The 19526-nt window shown below is 39.8% G+C and overlaps 4 protein-coding genes across 4 annotated transcripts; 1 reads left to right on the top strand and 3 right to left on the bottom strand.

Moving 5' to 3' along the window:
• Nucleotides 1-37: 37 nt before the first annotated feature.
• LOC128731490 (N-acetylgalactosaminyltransferase 6) lies at nucleotides 38-1879 on the bottom strand. The gene has a single exon (XM_053824615.1). The coding sequence runs from the start codon at nucleotides 1877-1879 to the stop codon at nucleotides 38-40; it is 1842 nt and encodes a 613-aa protein (XP_053680590.1).
• Nucleotides 1880-4044: 2165 nt separating this feature from the next.
• Nucleotides 4045-6511, bottom strand: LOC128730597 (G2/mitotic-specific cyclin-A). The gene is made up of 6 exons (XM_053823672.1): nucleotides 6272-6511; nucleotides 5953-6197; nucleotides 5443-5880; nucleotides 5150-5354; nucleotides 4793-5040; nucleotides 4045-4729 (listed from the first exon to the last, which is right to left on the bottom strand). Exons 1-6 carry the CDS (start codon nucleotides 6509-6511, stop codon nucleotides 4549-4551), a joined length of 1557 nt encoding a protein of 518 aa, XP_053679647.1. The 3' UTR covers nucleotides 4045-4548.
• Nucleotides 6512-7458: 947 nt separating this feature from the next.
• LOC128731259 (exosome complex component RRP43-like) lies at nucleotides 7459-9094 on the top strand. Its single transcript, XM_053824366.1, has 4 exons — nucleotides 7459-7534; nucleotides 7612-8081; nucleotides 8149-8269; nucleotides 8341-9094. The coding sequence occupies exons 1-4, from the start codon at nucleotides 7515-7517 to the stop codon at nucleotides 8558-8560; spliced, it is 831 nt and encodes a 276-aa protein (XP_053680341.1). The 5' UTR covers nucleotides 7459-7514; the 3' UTR covers nucleotides 8561-9094.
• Nucleotides 9095-11072: 1978 nt separating this feature from the next.
• On the bottom strand, nucleotides 11073-18033 carry LOC128731548 (uncharacterized). The gene is made up of 8 exons (XM_053824672.1): nucleotides 17995-18033; nucleotides 16872-17897; nucleotides 16219-16569; nucleotides 14447-16136; nucleotides 12333-14413; nucleotides 11982-12270; nucleotides 11635-11901; nucleotides 11073-11503 (listed from the first exon to the last, which is right to left on the bottom strand). The coding sequence occupies exons 1-8, from the start codon at nucleotides 18031-18033 to the stop codon at nucleotides 11073-11075; spliced, it is 6174 nt and encodes a 2057-aa protein (XP_053680647.1).
• Nucleotides 18034-19526: the final 1493 nt, after the last annotated feature.

Here is a 19526-nt window from a genome sequence, read left to right as displayed (position 1 = left end):
TTCAACAGCTTTAACAACAATCCTATGGAAACACATCTCATTCGATTACTTTAGCACCATACAACTCCCAATTGGCGATCGAGCTGACGTTAACAAAGCCCCATCGCCATTTTTGTCTAGGGTTCGTCGGGTCACACGGGTTCACAAACACCGCGCGAGTGTTCGCGTCCATGTCAAGACAGCGATTGTTTTTCCCTTGTTTGAGCATTTGGCTCTCGGTGTGGTAACGCCATAACTGGTTACCCTGTCCTCCGTGGCAATGGTACAGCAGAATCGATGCATTCGGTACACTTTCTGAGACATCCCAACACAGTTCACCGAACTTTATACGCAAATCACGATGCCAAGATAGCTGGAAAAATTGATTCGGTTGAGGTTGCTGTTTGTCTTCAGCGCACGAGTACATCCCTATCGTTTGCTTTTCGCCATGATTAAGCGTATCTACGCATAACGTCGGATGAGCAATGCTCTGGAGAGCACCGTTTGCAAAATCTGGTGGTTCGATAGGTGGATACTTCTCCATTAAATCATGCGCCACGTGCTTCATAAACCACTTGAATGGTTTGCATTTAAGATTTTCCCGGATGGCTAGTTGCCGTGAAATGTCTCCCACGTCCGTTGCATCGTACTTTTTGCGGTCTCGCATATACAAATATTCCTTGAATTCGTCCATCCAAACCTCAGCGACACGTTTATAGTTACGAGTGAGAAAATCTTTTTTACGCGGATTTCCGAACGGGGCGTATCCACGATAGATGTGACCAACACGAGAACACGGCGCGTCATACATCTTGCCACCGCACTGCCATATCTTGAAGCTCAACTCATACTGTTCTCCGCCCCAGATGTCTAGGCCCTCGTCGTAGCCTCCTAGCTCCCAGAAAAATTTGGCACTGATTGCAAATAGTCCGCCTGCCATTACTGGACTTTCGAACGGCTCAGTCGGCGTTTGCACATCTTTTGGTAGGAGCGGCAGACGTTTGTAGAAAAACTTCCAATCGAATGCACCACGCGCGCCTTCATCTTGTGCCCGATATTCGAATGTGTCCCAATCAATCACGTCTATAAAAGGGCACACACACGTTCGGTAGTCCTCAGCAATGGGCTCCAGCAATGGGGGTAACCAGTTGACGTTGGCTTCCGTATGCGAATCCAAAAATATGAGCACATCAGCCGTTGCAACCTTAGCTCCGGCCAACCGGGCTGTAATCAGACCGGATCGCTCGTGCAAACGTACAATTCTCACCTTAGGCATGTGTTCCTCGACATATTGATCTAACTGCTCCTTCAAAAAATTCTTCGTGCTGCAGTCATCAACAAGGATAACTTCCGCGATCAATTCCGCTGGCGATCGTAGCAGGACACTCGCTGCTGTACGTAGTAGCGTACTCCAGTGTTCGTTGTAGAATGGAACTACCACACTCACGGTAGGCAGCTCACTCAGATACTGCTTCTTGCGACATCCACGATGCCTAATGTCCGGTAGGGATCGATTAAGAGAAATTTTGTCACTTAAAACAGCATTGAATCCGTTTTTCTTGAACAGTTTGTCTTTCATTTCAGCTTCACTTTCATCCAAGTGTCCTGCTTTGCCTTGTTCCCCCACACCACTACGCTGCGCCTCATCACGAATCAGTGTATAGTTGTGCCAATCAATTCGTTTTTTACGTACATTCTTAGGTGGCGCATTGAAGAATGATCCCTGTCTAGCATGCGGTTGTTGTTCCTGTTGATTTGCTGCTACCGGCGTATACAATAACCCTATGGATAAAGGTTGTTTGTTGTCTACACCAAAGGAACGAATGAGCACTGTCAGAAATAGTATCACTACTCCAGAAACAACTGTGTACTTCAGCAATGTGCGAACTTTTCGCCTCATTTCGCTTTATTCAGCCAAACGGGATCCTGCAATGAGAAGAAACCTAATTTCAGCTATACGATATGTGATTGGGGTTGCGGCTACGAGTCTATCGAGCAAATTGATACGCCAATAGCGTGCTCCCTTATTCGGCTACTATGAATTGAATTTGGAAGATACCCCGCTCACACGATGTGATGAGTTGGCTAAGAATCGGTAGCAGAAGTGCTTTCAATTAAAAGGGTAAGAAAGGAAATTAAAGACAATTAATAATAATTTTACAACATACTAGTTTGTAGTGCATAAATTAGGCGAAACCATCCCAGTTAAAAGTGTATATGCAAGCGACGTATGCTGCTGCTATATACATTTTGTAAGCAAACTGTGTCACAAGACGTTTGTTTAAACTTCAACAATCCGTGAAACAAAGCTAGATAAACAAACTACAAATTCGGTATAATGATACCCTATGTCTCGAAGTAATCACTGCACACTAATTATACACACACTAATCACACTACTAAATAACGTCCGTCGTACAAATGTAAAACGTAGCTGAATTAGCAAACCAGTGTCCTGGAAGCATCTGGGTCTCGAATAGTTCACCTAACGGTGATATCAACAAGTGGTTGACATTATTAGCTATGTTTATTATTTACGTCGCGATGCTACCCCAATTATTCCGTTACAACGTAAAATACTTCTACAAGCAGCATGCAATGTATGAGCAAATTATTGAATATAACTCGGTGATTGGGCTTAATCGGCACAAAACAAAATATATAGTCGTGAGAGATGGGCTACCCGACAAAATGACACTGATCTTTGAACTCACCACGATTCTCGAACCAACTAAACTATCTGCTAAAACAAACTACCAAATATTTTAATGATGATGGATCGCAAAATACGCATTACTTTTATTTTTCTTTCCTGAAACAAGTTCTTCCAAAAAATACAAACATAACAACATTATCATCTAGCAGAGGGCGCGATAGTGCTGTTCCAGGGATGCGGCACGTCAAGACGACGTGTTCTGACGAGCGAATGCTGTTACCGAAACCGTGGCAAAATGATGTGACATTTGATTTACCTATGCGCGGGGTTGTTATTGAACATGTTCATGTATAAATAAAACGATTTACTGATAAATTACGAGAGGTTGACATAACAACAGCTCTTTACCACCTTTAAATCAAAACCTCGTAATTTGATTGGTATTTAGTTTGTTAAAACAAAACCGCTTGAATCATAAATATGTCTTCAATTTACAAAATTATTGAGGTTACATTTTTCTCGATTGAACACAACGCGCAAACTGTGCTACAAACATATTGGCCGTATAACATTTTTGAAAGTTTGCCTAACTCACTCATAGATGACACTAATCTAATACCAAAAACATTTCAATGCGTAAACGATCAATCTAAAGCCCTAGGCGTTTAAAATATTCATCATTTTATACGTTTCATTTTGCATGGGCTGATGTGTACTTATTTTTGATGAGCGACTTCTTTTAGAAAATCTGTGTTTGTAATATCACGTGTTCTCATGTATTGATCATATAATTTACAAAAACTTTGCTAATTACTGACAACTATTTGTCTCAAATGACACGTTCGTATTTGCTGTCTTAGTCTGCGCTGAAACTTAGCATGAGTTAGTATAGGGAGCAGTTTTATTTTAAATTCTGCAATGTTTTGTTAAATAAATTTGGATAAAATTACGAATTTTAATTTCAGCATTTCACAATATTTCGGCAAATATCACGCGGGGGGGATATACTCTCTTCTTGTAACCTTAGTAGGGTTTGAACAAGATTCAATACAAAAGTCTAACTTCCTAGACCCTTCTTTATTACAACGTATTTTGAAGTGCTTCTAGAGATAAATATGTCCCGAGGCATACCTTCCATAGCATGATAATTCGCAAATTCTTACACTAAAGTAACGGGATAGTATACCCACCGAGAGCAAGCATTTCTTTCAATAGATCCGCCTGGAGAATCTTAGACGTTCAAGACAATTTTAACTAAAACAACATTTTTCAATTTCACGCAATTTCCACACGCATGTAACAAGAGAGCTTACCAGCTGAAAGGTAATCAGAATTGAATAATTAGTAATTACAAAGTCATTTATGTTTGTTTACGATACAAATATGTTTACTGATACAATTGCAGGCAGCTTGCTTTTGTCAACATATGATTTTCGATGTATAGGTTTTTTAACAAATTGAAATGTTTTGCTAGTTAAAATGCAAACAAAAATCTACTCAACACTGCTTGTGCTTTGTTCGAAATTTAGAAAAAGGGCAATGAGAGGAAATTGATTGCCATTCGTAGAGCTGTATGTATTAAGGAGCTTTTCATGGTGATTCGTTCCACACGAACAATGTTTCGACATACATACAATCAGTTCTGCATCGTAGAAAATATATAAAATATTATAACTAAGAGAATACAGAACACGTGAGATATAGAAAAGAAAAATAATAAGCAAACAAAAACTGGAATGGATCCAAAGGATGCAGCATTCGTTTAGCTACTCACTCTACTCTACACTCATCATGGCTGTACGAATTCATGAACATGGAAAACTAAATAAATACGCAAAAAAGACAATAACTTCTAAGGGAACGGGAAAAACGCTCCCGCATACTGGATGTGTACACCTTTGAATGAATGCACGTTATACATTGTTGAATGTTCCTTCCCAGTGTTTGTGTTCCGCTCCTGTTGTCACTGCTTTTTCGCATGCTGTTGTTGGAGCACGGTTTGCCGCCGCAGGATTGAACAGAACCTCACATATTTTGTCGAACGATTCCGCAGTTAGTATTGCTGCCGCCGGTAAAGTGGCAACCTCGTTGTATCTAGAACAACATTCGACAAATAATAAATGAAGCTCCTGTTTTATCTTAGCATATGCGTCTTACATTTTTGACTTGTATTTTTCTTGTATTGCTTGCTGCGGTATTACGTCTGCGTCAACATGCGTTTTATTCAGATCCAAAATGATATCCTTCAGGGCGGATAGTTTGTAGCCCGTATTATCTTCCAGCACTTTCGACCACATCGGCAAATTGAGCGTGCATCGTGCTAATGCTAATGCGCCCGCGGCAATTTTCGATGGCATATAAGTCAAATAGGGATCAGCCTCTAGGAGAGACAATTCACAAAGATACTATGGCGATAAAGGGAAAGAAAAAAGTGTGTGAGGGGGTTTTTACCAATTTTTTCGAACCAATTGGAATTAGATTTACGGTCAACAAAGGATCGATCATATTAATTACCATGGTTAAGTATTTGATTTTATCCGGTACGTCGTTCATAATGCAGTAGGTATTGGTAAATACCAATGTAGTTGGTACGGTCAAATCGAACGAAAGTACTTTTAGAATCAATTGTTCCATCCGCAATACCTGAGTCTTAGTGTAAGTATCATCAGTAATGTACACGAATTCGCCTACATCCGGAGGATAAATTTCTTCGTATTTGCTACATTTGAAAAGAAAATAAATATATGAATATGATACACTGTTTTGATTAGAGAAACTACTATTTTCATTGGATTATGTGTGCTTACGCTGCGATAAACATAGCTGCTGTTCCGACTAGCTGTAACTTGGCTCGAACTACGGACATGAAACTAAGAAATCGGTCGATATACGAAACGGCTAGTGCGAGTGTTTCTCCCTGGAGCTTATATTCTTCTGAAACTTCCACTAGCCAGTCGACAAGAATAGTACGCATTGAATGAGTTATATCAGTCTGCTTCAACATGTAACCAGGTTTGGGACGGTTTCGTTTTTCAGCCCCCTTTAGATACGCTAGAATATCTTCCTGGTATTCTTCCACCTCAAAGAAACGCTCTCGATCATTTCTTGGAATTGTAGATAATACATCATCTACCGTCGCTGTTGTTAGAGTCGTCGATTTGTCTACTGACATGGGAGAATATGTTTCTCCTACCGACATCGGTGTTTCAAAAAGATCGGCATGTTTCAACTCTTGCAGCGGGGGGCTGTACGTAATAAATCATGCAAATTGATCAAAAAATGAAAAATATGCATTATTGGTAAGATGTTTGTATTACCGTTTCCCATGTAGGATTTCATCTTTCTTGGGGACGCTTAATTCAGTTAAATTTTCCTTCGAATCGTCATATACTTCAAACCCTTTACACCCATCAGAGGAAGTAGAGGATTTCTTAGTAGCCTTTGTCTGTAGATTGAGCTTGGACGAATCAATGCCATTTTCATCGACTTTTCCCGATTTCCCGCACCAAGGTAGCACGATAGTTCCTCCTGTACGATGAGTTTTACCGCGAGAGTCTTTCGTCTGTAGGAATAAAAATGTATTGCATTAGCTTACCTTTTTTACTAAGATAGATAAAAACATATGCGTTTCCATACCGCTTTATCGACGTTCGTAACGTTTGTTTGCACGTTGCTCAGAACACTGAACGTAGTTCTATGCTGATGGTGCTGTTGTTGGTTGCCGATAGTCTGGAAAATGAAATTTTTTCCACCTGGTGCAGAAACAATACCGGTACTGGCGCCTAAAGTAGCAGAGACGCTTTTATTTCCACCAGCTACAGGAGCTAATAGGCGATTTTCCTTCTCAATATCTTCGTGTACTCGGAACGTCGCCATTATTTTTAAGTCTACTAGAAAAAGCAAAATTCAACCTTCCGGAATACAAATCCTTGCACTGGAAGTTGATTAAACCGATGCAAATAAAAGTTTAGGAAGTGTGCGTCTGCAGTTCACAGATTGCTTCGTTAAAGCTGTGCGCGGTTAGAAGTTTCTCTGTTGAAAGTAAGTGTGTATGCCACACTGCAAATCATTGAGCTTACAATAATCGCGTCGCTTATGAAATTGCAAGGATATATACTTACAATACGAATATGCTAACAGCTTGGACGCTCACCGGATGTTGTTAAAACACAGTAGTACGAGTACCAAAAAGATGAAATTTAACACACAAAAAAGTATACACGCCAGAAGCTCCGACTGGTTACATTTACTTGGCTTTAAGCCGCGTTATAGCGAAACATTTCAGTTTCAATTCCAAATTTAAAGCAGTAAAATACTTGACTTTCAATCTAAATTCTCAAATTAAAACTCGCGCTTTTACAATATGCACCTTGCGCCACATTCAATTCGCGCGTCACAGGACAAACGAAGACAAACGGAAAGATGCTATCGCTCCGGTTGAGATGCGTTTTTTTCAAAAAATGGAGGCTATTTTCTTCTACTTCTTGTTGTATTAAACTGTCAGCTCATCTCTTGTAAAATGTCATTCAATTTATTGTTTATATTGCAAGGTAAAAAGTTTCAACAACGTTTTTTGTCGTTAATCGTAAAAAATATTCATTAAACATTAAACATGAGCAAACATTTTTATTTTTCGTGAATTCCAGATGAAAGCTTTTCACAAAAAACAAAACCCTTCAACCAACGGTCGATGCGCAGCAAGCTGCCATGCGCATTGCAGCATGGATAAAATTGTGCTTTGACATACGCTTTCTTCACACCCAATTGTTCCATGCATTTGCACGTATGGTGAATATTTTGATTGGCTGCTTGTCTATTCTGCAAGTTAAACTGCGTTTCGGAGAGAGAGTACAGTGTACTGCTAGCGAATGAAAACTCAATGGATCTTAGAACATTTAAGTTAGTATCTATAGATTGTTTTAACACCAGTTTGCTACGGTCTAACTGATATTCTATCCTAATATGCCGTCAAACAGATTACTTCATCCTGTGAAATACTACAAGGATTACTTGGACAACAATATTCGTCCTGATGGACGCGAACCAGAAGATTTACGACCTCTAGCCATTAGTTTGAACGTAATAAAAAATGCAGACGGTTCCGCGGTTGTTAAAATTGGCAACACAACTGTGATCTGCGGCATTAAGGCAGAACTTTCTGCCCCTAAAGCGCTCGAACCAAGTATGGGATTTCTTGTTCCAAACATAGAACTATCTCCTGTATCATCACCAACCCTTCGCCCAGGGCCACCTTGCGATGAGGCGCAAGTATGCAGCAGAACACTAGCTGATGCGATTAGCAACTCACGTTGTATTAATTTGAAAGATCTCTGTATCTCGCCTGGCAATTTAGTATGGACACTGTATTGCGACCTGGTCTGCTTAGATCATGATGGTTGCGTTTTCGATGCGGCACTCATAGCTCTAATATCTGCGCTTCACACAGGTAACAATACATGTTTACAAACGTTCCAAAGCAACTCTGAACAACTATTCTTTCTCCCAATTCACAGTGAAGCTACCCAGTGTGCGATACAATCACGATACAGAAGAAATGGAGACTGATACATCTAAGTCTCATCCCTTGGTCATAAATTGTGTTCCCGTGACAACATCATTCGTTCAAATACCCACGTATGTAAAACAGAAAATAAATTATTTTTTAGAAGTATTTCTTAGCTTTATGTTTAATGTTGTTTCTGCAGCCGTATGATTGTCGATCCGACCGCAGAAGAGGAAAAACTGGCGAGCACAATTTTTACCGTAACGGTGAGCGATGGAAAAATCACCTTTTTCAATCAGTCGGGCGGAGATTCAATGGATTGTGTTATGTTAAAAAAATGTATGGAAAGCGCGGTTAAACGTGAACGATCTGTAAAAACGATGATTCAAAGCATGCTTGATCAAGCACATCGTCAATATTAATTTACATTGATACGCTAAATCAGGTACATCCGCTAAATTTTCGACTTTAAATTCTCAGTTTTTTCTTCTTTTCTTAACATTAATACACACTTGGCGTATAATTTTTACGCGAAGAAGAATATTCGCACATCTCTTTGTCAGTTTATACATGCCGAGCATTTAATGTATTTAATGTTACTTGATAGTTTCTTGATTGAATTAAATACAAGTACAACAACGCTTTTAGTAATTTCTCTTTTCAACATGTAAAACACGCGTCACAAATGTTTTCAGTGGGAAACACATCCACGCAGTACGACTCTTATTACTATCCTCTACGTTGTAAAGGCGTACTTGTAGTGCTCAATAGTAAGTGCAGTTTTAGATACAATATTAGCGTTGTTTATAACTGCCAACACAATTTTGTGGCACAGATGTAGTCTTTTAGCAAAAGAGTATCATAAAGCCATATTCTGTATATTTTGAAACTAAAATTGTTATTGTTCTTCAAAATACTATCTTATATGTCTTCTATTAAACTAATTCAACGTAAAATTGAAAAAAAAATCTAGAGTAAATTCCGATACAAAGTATAAAGTTTAAAATTTTGAATAAAAATCTAAACCTCATTTTAATATTGGAAATTAAGTTTCATTTTAACGGCTCGCCCCTAGATTATAGTATACTTTCCCATCTTATAATTAGAGAAAGAAATATGTAAGAAAAGTCAATTATAACGAATTTATTTACATAAAACGATGAATCAGCTGTTGTCATTTGCTGCATCATCCTGTACCAAATCTTCGTACATTCTAACATATTATCGTCGCAGCTGAGAAGACAAGAAATTAATAAAAATAAAATATATATCTGAAAGGTTTGTTTGTCTCCCCAGTGACACATTCTTATTGTATGCTGTATGTTTCAAAAATTATATTCAATAGAAACCAATGCACCACTGACCATCCCAAATTCCATTGGAAGAGAGCTTCATTTTTCTTTTTAAAATTCTGTATGTAAACGCCAAAAAAAAACAAAAATTAGATGCATTTTTTATGGAAAACATATTCAAAATCACGATTCAACGCAAGCCTAGATAAACCATCATACCACCTTAGCAGTTGACTAACCTTGCTTTCTTTTATTTCTTGTCGAACAGCACAGCTTTTAAGTCTATTTAATTATATTGAATAATGTGTTATCTTTCCGTCCTACTGCAAGAGATGCAAATTAGTTTTTTATATCTATTTTGCTTCATTCTCACTTGATTTCCATTACTTTTAATATCAACAATTATTATGTCCACTATGTCCACTGTTTGTATCGGTTTGTTTTTTACCGTTTTGAATAACTTTAAATAATATATTTTGATGTAACTTCAATTTGACGGGTAATGGTGTGGTCAAAGATAATTCTATCACTTCGGACTACAACGTTATTATAACGACAATGTAGATTTTTTAATTTAGGAGAAATTACGTAAAAAACAAAACCGTACTCCTTATTTGGGCTTATCTTGCACCCCATGCTGACCCGTTGGACTAGTTCATTGCGTTGAAACTAAAATGACACGTTTAAACGTTCACCTTTGTTTGCTGGCTTCTGTTTTTCGCTATTTCAATCCAAACTTTTCCAGCTTAGATTATGTTAATCTCATGTTCTTCGACCCTATATCTCTCATGATATCAATCAATGCCAACGCATTCATGACATAGCCTCTAACAACAATCCATAGCATACACATGCTTTCCTCCATGGAGACTATGAAAATAAAATCTTGCGTAAGTTTATGTACACATTTCATAACTAATAATCATGACGAACAAATATATTTTGGGAAAAAACGACACACAAGCTCTTAAGCTTTCCTAAGAATACGATGACGATATTGTTCGCTAAACCAGCTTTACACAGGTACAGAGGAAATATATAGAATGATGCGTTTGGCAATAAAAATATAAAATTGTAATTGATATGAAAGAAACGTACTACTACTAATTATAACATCAGTACAAACCAAGGATATTAATGTATATGTTAATTAAAAGGATAAAAAATGAAGAAACGGTTGTGGTCGTTGAAGAATGTGAGTGTTTTTTTAACAGTTTAAGTCTTAATTTTGGAGAAAATACACCAAGCACAATTTTACACCAACTACTGCAATTAACTCTTCAATTGTGCATAATGTCGGGCCAGATGCCACAGTGGTGTATTATTTAGTGATGACATGTTAAGACAATTGAAAGAAAGCTTCACATTTGATCATGAATCTCCTTATAAAATATCCCGTAGTTGTCCATTTTATGTTTTAGTGTTTTTTTTTTCATTCTATCAAGATTTCTTCATCGGGATCAGTAGATCAACAATGTATCACCTAATAGCTAGGTAAATAATTGTGAGATAATTTTAGAAATAGTAGCAACAATATACAAACATTTAACTTTTCTTGTGTTTATGATGACTTTTGAATAATGTTTTATCTGTGGGACTGCTATAAGTTCCATAGAAAACGAAAAAATGCACGGTGTTTATCCTATTTGCTGGTGTCAGCCGCTCCAGATCTTCTCCGGTGTTTTCCGGCAGCGGTAATTGGAGAAGCCGAAATCGCATTGATGTTCTGATTTGATGCTGGTTGTGATCCTGTAACAGTTGTTGCAACTGCAACTGGGCTGGATAATGATAAAGGAGTCATTACAGTATTGTTTAAAATGCTTATCTGTTGATTAGCTTGCGGTTGTGTATGTTGCTGTTGCTGTATGACTTGCGGATTGGTCTGCGTTTGGTGTTGAATGTGAATTTGTGTCGCTCCAGGTTGTTGTGGGCCGTTGGGAGCAGCAATGATTTGATGGGCCTGTTGTTGCTGCTGAAGTTTTAGTTGGAGCTGCTTTGTAGTCATGACGATCTGATTTGAAGCCGCACCAGTGGTAACACTTAAAGGATTGTTCAACTGACCAGCATGAGTAGCTAAGTTAAAAAAAAAATCGAAACACATTTTGATTTAGAATCATATATCCGGTAAACAAACAAACGATACATAGGCATTCCCAAAATTCAGCAATTATCAATTACCCAGCCCAACATATGTAGTTGCATACCGGTTATAGGAGTAGCAATTTTTAAAGTTGATCCGGCTACGGTTGCCATTTGTTGTCGATGTTGAGCTACACGCGCCGCTAGCTGCTTGGTAGTTATGGAAGAAGGACCTCCTGAACAGGCCATTATAGGCAGCTGTTGGCCGGTGCGAGAACGTTGGCTAATATTTAACAATTGAATTTGCTGACCAGGCTGACCAGTTAACTGCCCAGCACTTGCTCGCATACTATGCTGACTAATTCCTTTCATTCCGGAAGAAACAATCTGTGCTGTAATAAAAACGTAAATTGTAAAAATAATCAAAACGAAAGAGAATAATAACTCTTTTTTTAATAACTCTTTTTCTTACCAATGGGAAGAGAGAGCAAACTGGAACCACTGGTTTGAGGATTTGTAAGAACCACAGTTTGGGTTGCTTGCGAATTACCAGAGAGTAAGTTATTTGTATTGCCGGCGTTGATGGTATTCACAACCTGCGTTGTGTTGGTCACTGGCACTGACACTAGCAAGCTGGTGGTAGTAGCTTGACCTGCATTGTTAACAGGCGTATTGTTCATAACTCCTCCTGTCGTTGTCGCTGCTGAAGGTGCAGATGAAAGTGATAACGAAATTGGCTGCGCAAGTCCAGGTATTTGCACCTGTAGTTGAAGAAACATGTTCAATTATGTAGAACCAGACGAATCTATATGAATAGATTTACCTGAACATTTTGCAGTCCGGGAATGGAGGTCATTGCACCATGAAGACTTGCAAAATTTAGCCCTTGTAAATTGACCGTAGTAGGTTGGTGAGATTGTTGCTGCTGTGCTTGCGTTTGTTGCACGTGCTGTGCATGTTGAGACTGTTGAGATGGTTGTTGCAGTTGCTGCTGCTGTGGTGGTTGGATGGTAATCTGCGGTGGAGGACTAGAAAGTGGTGATATCGAGCCAACCGGCGATTGTATCTGCATATGTCCTTGAGGCTGTTGTTGAGGTGTTTTTGGTGATGGTATGGTAAACTGTAATCCGGGACTTTGGACTGTCGGGATGCTACTACTATTGGCTATATTTATGCTACTAGATGAGGTCAGTCTTTCAATTAATGCTGAATTACTACTGCCGCCACACACTGTGGTAGCGATGCTGTTGCCGCAATTGCTACTGGTAATGATGTTGTTGTTGTTGCTGGTACTAGAGGTGTTGTTTGATGCTACACCTAGCCCAACTACGGTCACAGGGTTTTGTAATGTCCCTTCGCCAACGCCACCCACGCCAGGAGCAGCAGCTAGCGAGGACGATGCGGGTGGAGGTGTTGCTCCTGCCGATGTAGTTGTGTTTGCTAGCAATGCGTTTAAACCGGACATGTTATTGAATATAATGTTATTGGCGTTGACACTAGTACTGCTATTAGTACCACCATTTGCACCGCTGTTATTACTGGTTAGCGAAGTAGACGAGGTATTCGAATGATCACTGCCCGCCGGCGAAGTAATGCTTTGAATTTGGAGTTGATCTGCGACCACAATTGATCGGCGTAATCCACCGTCTGATCCTCCACCGGAACCAGCAGAACTCTTGACGAGCTGCCCACTTGCAGCAAGATTTGAGGAGATCTGGGCGGCTGTAAGCCCTTGAATTTGAAGTTGTAATCCATCGCTTCCGGCGGTAGCCGCAGCATTTCCTGGACCACTAACACGTCGAATGGTACCTCCGAATGCGGATGCCGTCGCCACTACGGCACCTTGGGTTGAATTAGATGTTGCAGAATTTGCATTGATGTTGAGCACGCGTTGATTCGTTGAGCTATTGATGATTAACTTGCTTCCAGCCGAAGTTACTACTGCAGGGGAGCCGCCACTTGCAAACGAAGATGTGTTGGTAGCGGAAACTGTCGATGAATTAGAACCAGATACCGAAGCAGCGGCTGCTGCAGCTGCTGCTGCGGCAGCAACATTGAAACTCTGTGGCAAATTGGAGGTAGTCAATATAGCCGGTGGCGATGCAAGCTGTGTAGCAAGGGCCGACATAGTGACACGTATACTTCCTGCAGCATTTTGTTGCTGCGTTTGTTGTTGTGTTGTCGTTTGTACCGAGTGCTGCTGCTGTTGGTGCTGTTGCATATCGCTTGCCTGAATGTTTATCAACTGAGTTTGCTGATTGGTTCCACCAGTACCACCAGTAACGGCGATGAGATTAGCATGATTAAGAATACGAGTTTGATTAGCCTGCTGCGCCTGTTGAATATTGATCTTTCGCCCAGCTACACTGCTGAAAATGGTTGCGGCAGCACTTCCACCATTTCCTGTTCCTTGATGGTGATGTATTGTATGCTGTTGTGGTGGTTGTTGATGTTGTGGATGCTGATGTAGATCGGTTACTGATTTTCCAGCAGGAAGGGCAAGAGTGGTACTCAAAACGGGCGAATTTGTCATTGCAGCTGGAGCACTGTTCAGAAGACTAAGAATAGCTGCGTTGCTACTAGCTTTAGAACTAGACTGCTGCTGCTGGCGATTAGTAAATTGATTCGCGGAGTTCATAATACTAATGGCAATGGCTTTAATTTCTGGGTTCGTCGTATGAATTGTGCCAGATTGATTTTGTTGCTGCGTTGATTGTTGGAGAAGATGTTGTTGCTGCTGGTGATTTTGTGTATTTTGTTGCTGGGTTTGGATCTGCATTTGAGCGGCTGTGGCATTAACCTGTTGCGAGACGGTCGATATCAAATTTCCTGCACCATCCCGAGACATTTTAGCATTGTCAAGTCGAACGAGCAACGGGACCGCATTTCCTAAAGTACGGGCGCCTGCTTGATTTATAATCGTTGCCGTTTGCCCACCGGAAGAAGAAAAGGTAAAGTTCGAAGTACCACTGACAACAGCATTTGCAGCCGAGTTGCTCCCTCCAGCACCAGTGCTTGACGTGAGCAAATGCTGTTGCCCAACAGTGGCATTGGTGGCCATCGTCAAGTTCGATATTTGTCCAGATGGCTGCACAAGCAACAATGAACCGTTGGTCAGATTGAGCGTCTGCTGCCCTTGTTGGGTGTGTTGTTGTGCCACAGACGACTGGGGTTGCAGCGTAATTGTAGGTCCTATTGTTGAGGTCGTTACGGTGTTTGCTGTTGCATTACTCACACCTGAACTCACACTAGTACTAGCTGCAGCATTGCTTATTTCACACGCGTTTGCGGTGAACATTTGTGGTTGGTGAGTATTAGTTGTAGCTAATAAATGTTGTTGTGATTGAACAAGAAGTTGAGGTTGTTGTGCCGGTTGTGGTGTTTGTTGAGGTTGTGCATTTGATACTGATGCTGAGCCTATGCTAATGCTGATATTTGGCCCTGGGACAGTGGCGGAAATAAGCTGTTGGTTTGATAAATTCTGATGAATGATGGGTTGTGTTGTGGCTACAGATTGTTGCGATGTCTGGCTCTGTATCTGGCTATTACAAGCAGGTAATGTTGTATTAACATTTGTAGCAGCATTCAAAGTAACCTGTGGCCCATTAACACCTGTTGCTGTTGCAATCTGTGATGCCAGTGCAGGATTTGTTGCCTGTAAACGGGTTAACAATGCCTGCGTAGGATGGGACTGCAATCGTTGTTGTATTTGTGATATTTGTTGTTGCACGAGCGAATGTTGTTGCTGTTGTAGTAGCTGTTGTTGTTGTAGTTGTTGTTGTAGCTGCAGTTGTTGCTGTTGGACATTTTGTTCTCGCATGCCAGCGGTGTGGAGCACCTTGGGAACTTGTCCGGGGACAAGATGAGTGATTTTGACAGATTTTCTTCCTTCCTCGGTGAAAATTTCCGTGAATTGTTGAATGTATCGGTGGGCATGTGCTCGAGTTCCTAGAGAAAATTGACATGCCTCTCCATTCCGTTCGTTTTCTCTGTAATCGCGGTCGACGTAAAGTTCACCTAGATACTCCGAATTTGAAGGCCGTTGAAATATCGAAAGCTTGATATGGTACACGCGGGTGTCAGCTCGATTTATGATACGATCCGTTTCAAGAATGTATTCTTCAATTAGTTGCGGAATGCAATCTCGGCTTTCTTTAGGCGCTTCGTACTTTCGGGCGTGTTTTTCAACGTTTACCTCGGAAGGCGTCGATAAATCAGGCAATTCCAGCGTTGGCAAATTCACGGCTGGTATTATTTCTGATGGTTTTTTCGGCACCGTGAAGCTAACAACGCCACGGCGTGTGCTATGGGATCGTGTGGGAGGACGAGATCGGTATTTGGTGATAAAATCGCTCAATTCCAATCCAAAATTGTGTGTGAATTGATCCGTTTTTCTTTTTCGGTTCACTGCTATCTGTGAGAATTTTTTAGCTTGTCGGCGTATCGGAGCAGTGTTGAGCATTTGTCGACGATGTTGCTGATTGATATTCATCACACCGACTGCTGGATTTGGATCGAGACAAAGTGGTTCCGCGGTTGCCAATACAAGTTGACTTTCCAGCATTAGTTTATCTTCGGCGCTCCACTCACCATCTGCTGTGAGTAAGTTTACATCCGCCAACAGGGTCTAATAACAAAAAAATGAGAATAATTGGTTTCAAATTCAATAAAAGATCAATCATCATATCAGCCCATTGATTAATTTATACCTGATTAGTAGGCTTAAGCAGCACATGAAAAGTATCACAGGTAAAAATAGGAAACGATTGGCGATAGTCACGTATCTCGGCAACTACACAGCCACAGTAAAACAATGCCGGACACTTAGTTTCGAGTATGTCCACCAGCACTAGTGGTAATTCCTCTCGATCGATGCAATCTAATAAATCCTCTTCCTCGTATGACCACCGGATCGTTTCTTGCAGATTTTCGTCGAGATTGAGTTCACAAGAATTTACGATCACTTCATGGACGTGGGTGCTTGATATGGCGGCAGCCGGTGGTGTACTAACTCCAGTACCCATTGTTGAAAATACAGTAGAACCTCCAGTTTTTGACATCTAAATGGACAAAAATACAAATTAAAACTATGTAAAAATATTTCTGACCACGACATTGGATGTTCCAATGATGCTGCAAAAAAAATACATATATATATATATATATATATATATATATATATATATATATATATATATATATATATATATATATATATATTTATTTATTTATATATATATATATATATATATATATATATATATATATATATATATATATATATATATATATATATATATATATATATATATATATATATATATATATATATATATAAACAGCATGATTAACAGATACTTACACTTCGTCCTCGTCCATCGTCCTGTGACCCCATTCGAAACGCGAGAGAATATCCCTTGTTACCTGGATACAAATTTACAATAAGCGTATTCAGCTGTTCACGTACTATCAGCTTCTCCAAAAGAAATGAAGTATTTTTCAGACTTAGTCTATTGCCCTCTCTGGTATCATCCGTGAGCAGCTCAAAATATAGCTCTCTAAGCTTCTCGTGTATGTTAAATTTTTCACTTCCAGTCGTAAAGCCGCTCAAAACTGGTATTGATTCGAATGGTTGACACCCAACAAGAAGCTTTTGTGTTTGCTGAAGCACTGAATTTGATACGGAATTACCATTTCCGCTAATATTGTTTCCGTTTCCACCACTGTCTCCTCCACCAAGGCTACAGTGATGTTGCTGGGGATGTTGATGATGTTGGCGGAACAGGACGGTTTGTGATACGGATGGCGATACTGCGAATATGTGAAAAGATGACGATGCAGGTGCAGACGCAGTTGAAGATAATGATGAATGCGGTGACGAAGATGACAATAAAGACGATGATGCCGACGATGTTGACGAGGAAGACAACATAGAAGACGATGAGAATGGAGATGAAAATTTAGACTTTTTTGCAGGTGATGAACTCCCATATCCGGGCAGGTTGTCTGATGGGGCCACTCGCTTATCAACGTGCTTTGGGCTAACAGTGAATACTGTGCTAGATGAAGTGCTTGTGGCTGAATTTGTACCAGTAGGCGTGTCTGTCACCGCTGTTTTATCAGTCGGCGACGAGAACGTTGACGAAGGTGACGCCAATAGTATTGCCGGAGGAGAAGTAGAATGGTGGCTGGGATTCAGAGTAGCGTAGGTAGATGATATTGAGCCAGAATGTGGACTTTCTTCGGAGGAGGAAGTGTGGAATAAAGGAGTATTGTCGTTAAGTAAGGGACTGGGAAGATTTGGATATTGCGGTGAGGGATCGATTAGCAATGTGGTTTGCCGTGAGGGAGACTTTTTCAGCTTACAATAAGCATCATTCAGTATAAACTAGAAGTAAAGCAAATGTAAATAAACATGAATAAAATGAGTATAAAATTGTAGCATCACGTTAAACATCAAATTTAAAAAAAATCGCGACACTTACATCTGCTTCTTGACACGCCGATGTTTCCAAACTTTGCATTGTGCTCTTTACCACCACCGATCTTTACCGCCTTCGGTAGATGCATTCACCTACTGCTGCAAGCGATTTTGGGAATCGCACACTTTGTATAACGGGTTGCACTGTAAGTATGGCTGAATTCTACATTGAACAGCGTTTTTCTTACACAAAAGCTGTGAAAGAATTTGATCGGAAAAGTATAAACATTGAAATTGAAATAGATGTTTTGTTGCTAGATCTAATTGGTTAATTTTCAGTGATGATAGCAATCATAAGAATTTGTTCGTTCTAGTATAAATAGTTGTTACAATTTCCTGAAGAAAAGAAGATCATTATTGCTTTGTACTTGAATCTGAACCTAGAGATGATAATCGCAACTAGGTGCTAAACGATAGTTATTATTGGTCAGTTAACTGATTTCAAAAAACTACATCGTTCATCCTTACATTAATATTTGTCCTTCCTCGTTTTGTTGGCTGCTGCTTATGTCAGTATGATCCAAAAAATACTTTTATAGTACAGCTGCTGCTGCTGCCGCCCCTGCTCCTGGAACTGGCGCTGACCCTACGGATGTAGGATGTTGAACACGGAACGCCAAATCAGCACATTCTAGCAATGCTAGCAGGAGACATGCTAAACTAATATGTATTGCTACGAAATCCGATATGCACGTATACCGAATACTATTATTTCCTAGGTGACACTGTCATCCAGAGACGAGGTGCAAAGGGACAACAGCAACAACAGAGTCAAAAATCCTTGGAATACTACTCGCAATCCATAAGATATATCTTATTGCCGATGTTGCCACAACAATTGATAAACGGTGGTCTGTGAGTTACGGAACGTCTAGCGTATTAACGTCGTGCAAGACAACTTAATAATGTTACTTTTTCACAAAACAATCATTTTTACTTTACGTTTTCAGTAAGCCATCGACTTTTAGTCCCTGCTTTTCTGCTTTTTTGATAGACTTTTCTAAGTGTTTCGCTTTCGCTCACACAACACAATTCTCTTGGCTCTCGTTCTTTTCCATGTTTCTCTCACTCTCGATTCAAATACGATATTGCTTCTACCTGTCCTTCTCGCACGTTGCAAATTTGACAGCTCTACAATGTATGCTCGTCTATTGTCCGCTGTGAAATTATGCCGCATGTCAGATCCATTTGTTTACATCAGAGTGTTAATCACTTCCACATCGGTGCTTTTTGAAACGTACGTTTCCCATCAATTACATCATAAAAATAAATTAATGTAGTAAATTTTAAAAAAGTGTTAGATAATTTTAGCTGAAGCCATTACCTAACGCTTAAACAACGCTTCAACATTCGATACTATATTTCTGTTTCATTATATTCAGCTAAAAATAATATATAGTGTATGGCAAATGCCATGTTGATTAAAAAAGAAGCATGAATATTTTGAATTTCAAATAATCCTGCAAATAAAATAAAACATGTACAACGAAAATGTTTAACGTGATTTGTTGTACGATCGTGGTACGCACTTTGGTA

This window comes from Anopheles nili, chromosome 2 (assembly GCF_943737925.1).
Source record: "Anopheles nili chromosome 2, idAnoNiliSN_F5_01, whole genome shotgun sequence".
In the NCBI taxonomy this organism is placed as follows: Eukaryota; Metazoa; Arthropoda; class Insecta; order Diptera; family Culicidae; genus Anopheles; species Anopheles nili.
The sequence above is the reverse complement of the archived record's forward strand: the minus strand, read 5'-3'. Positions and strand labels throughout refer to the sequence as shown.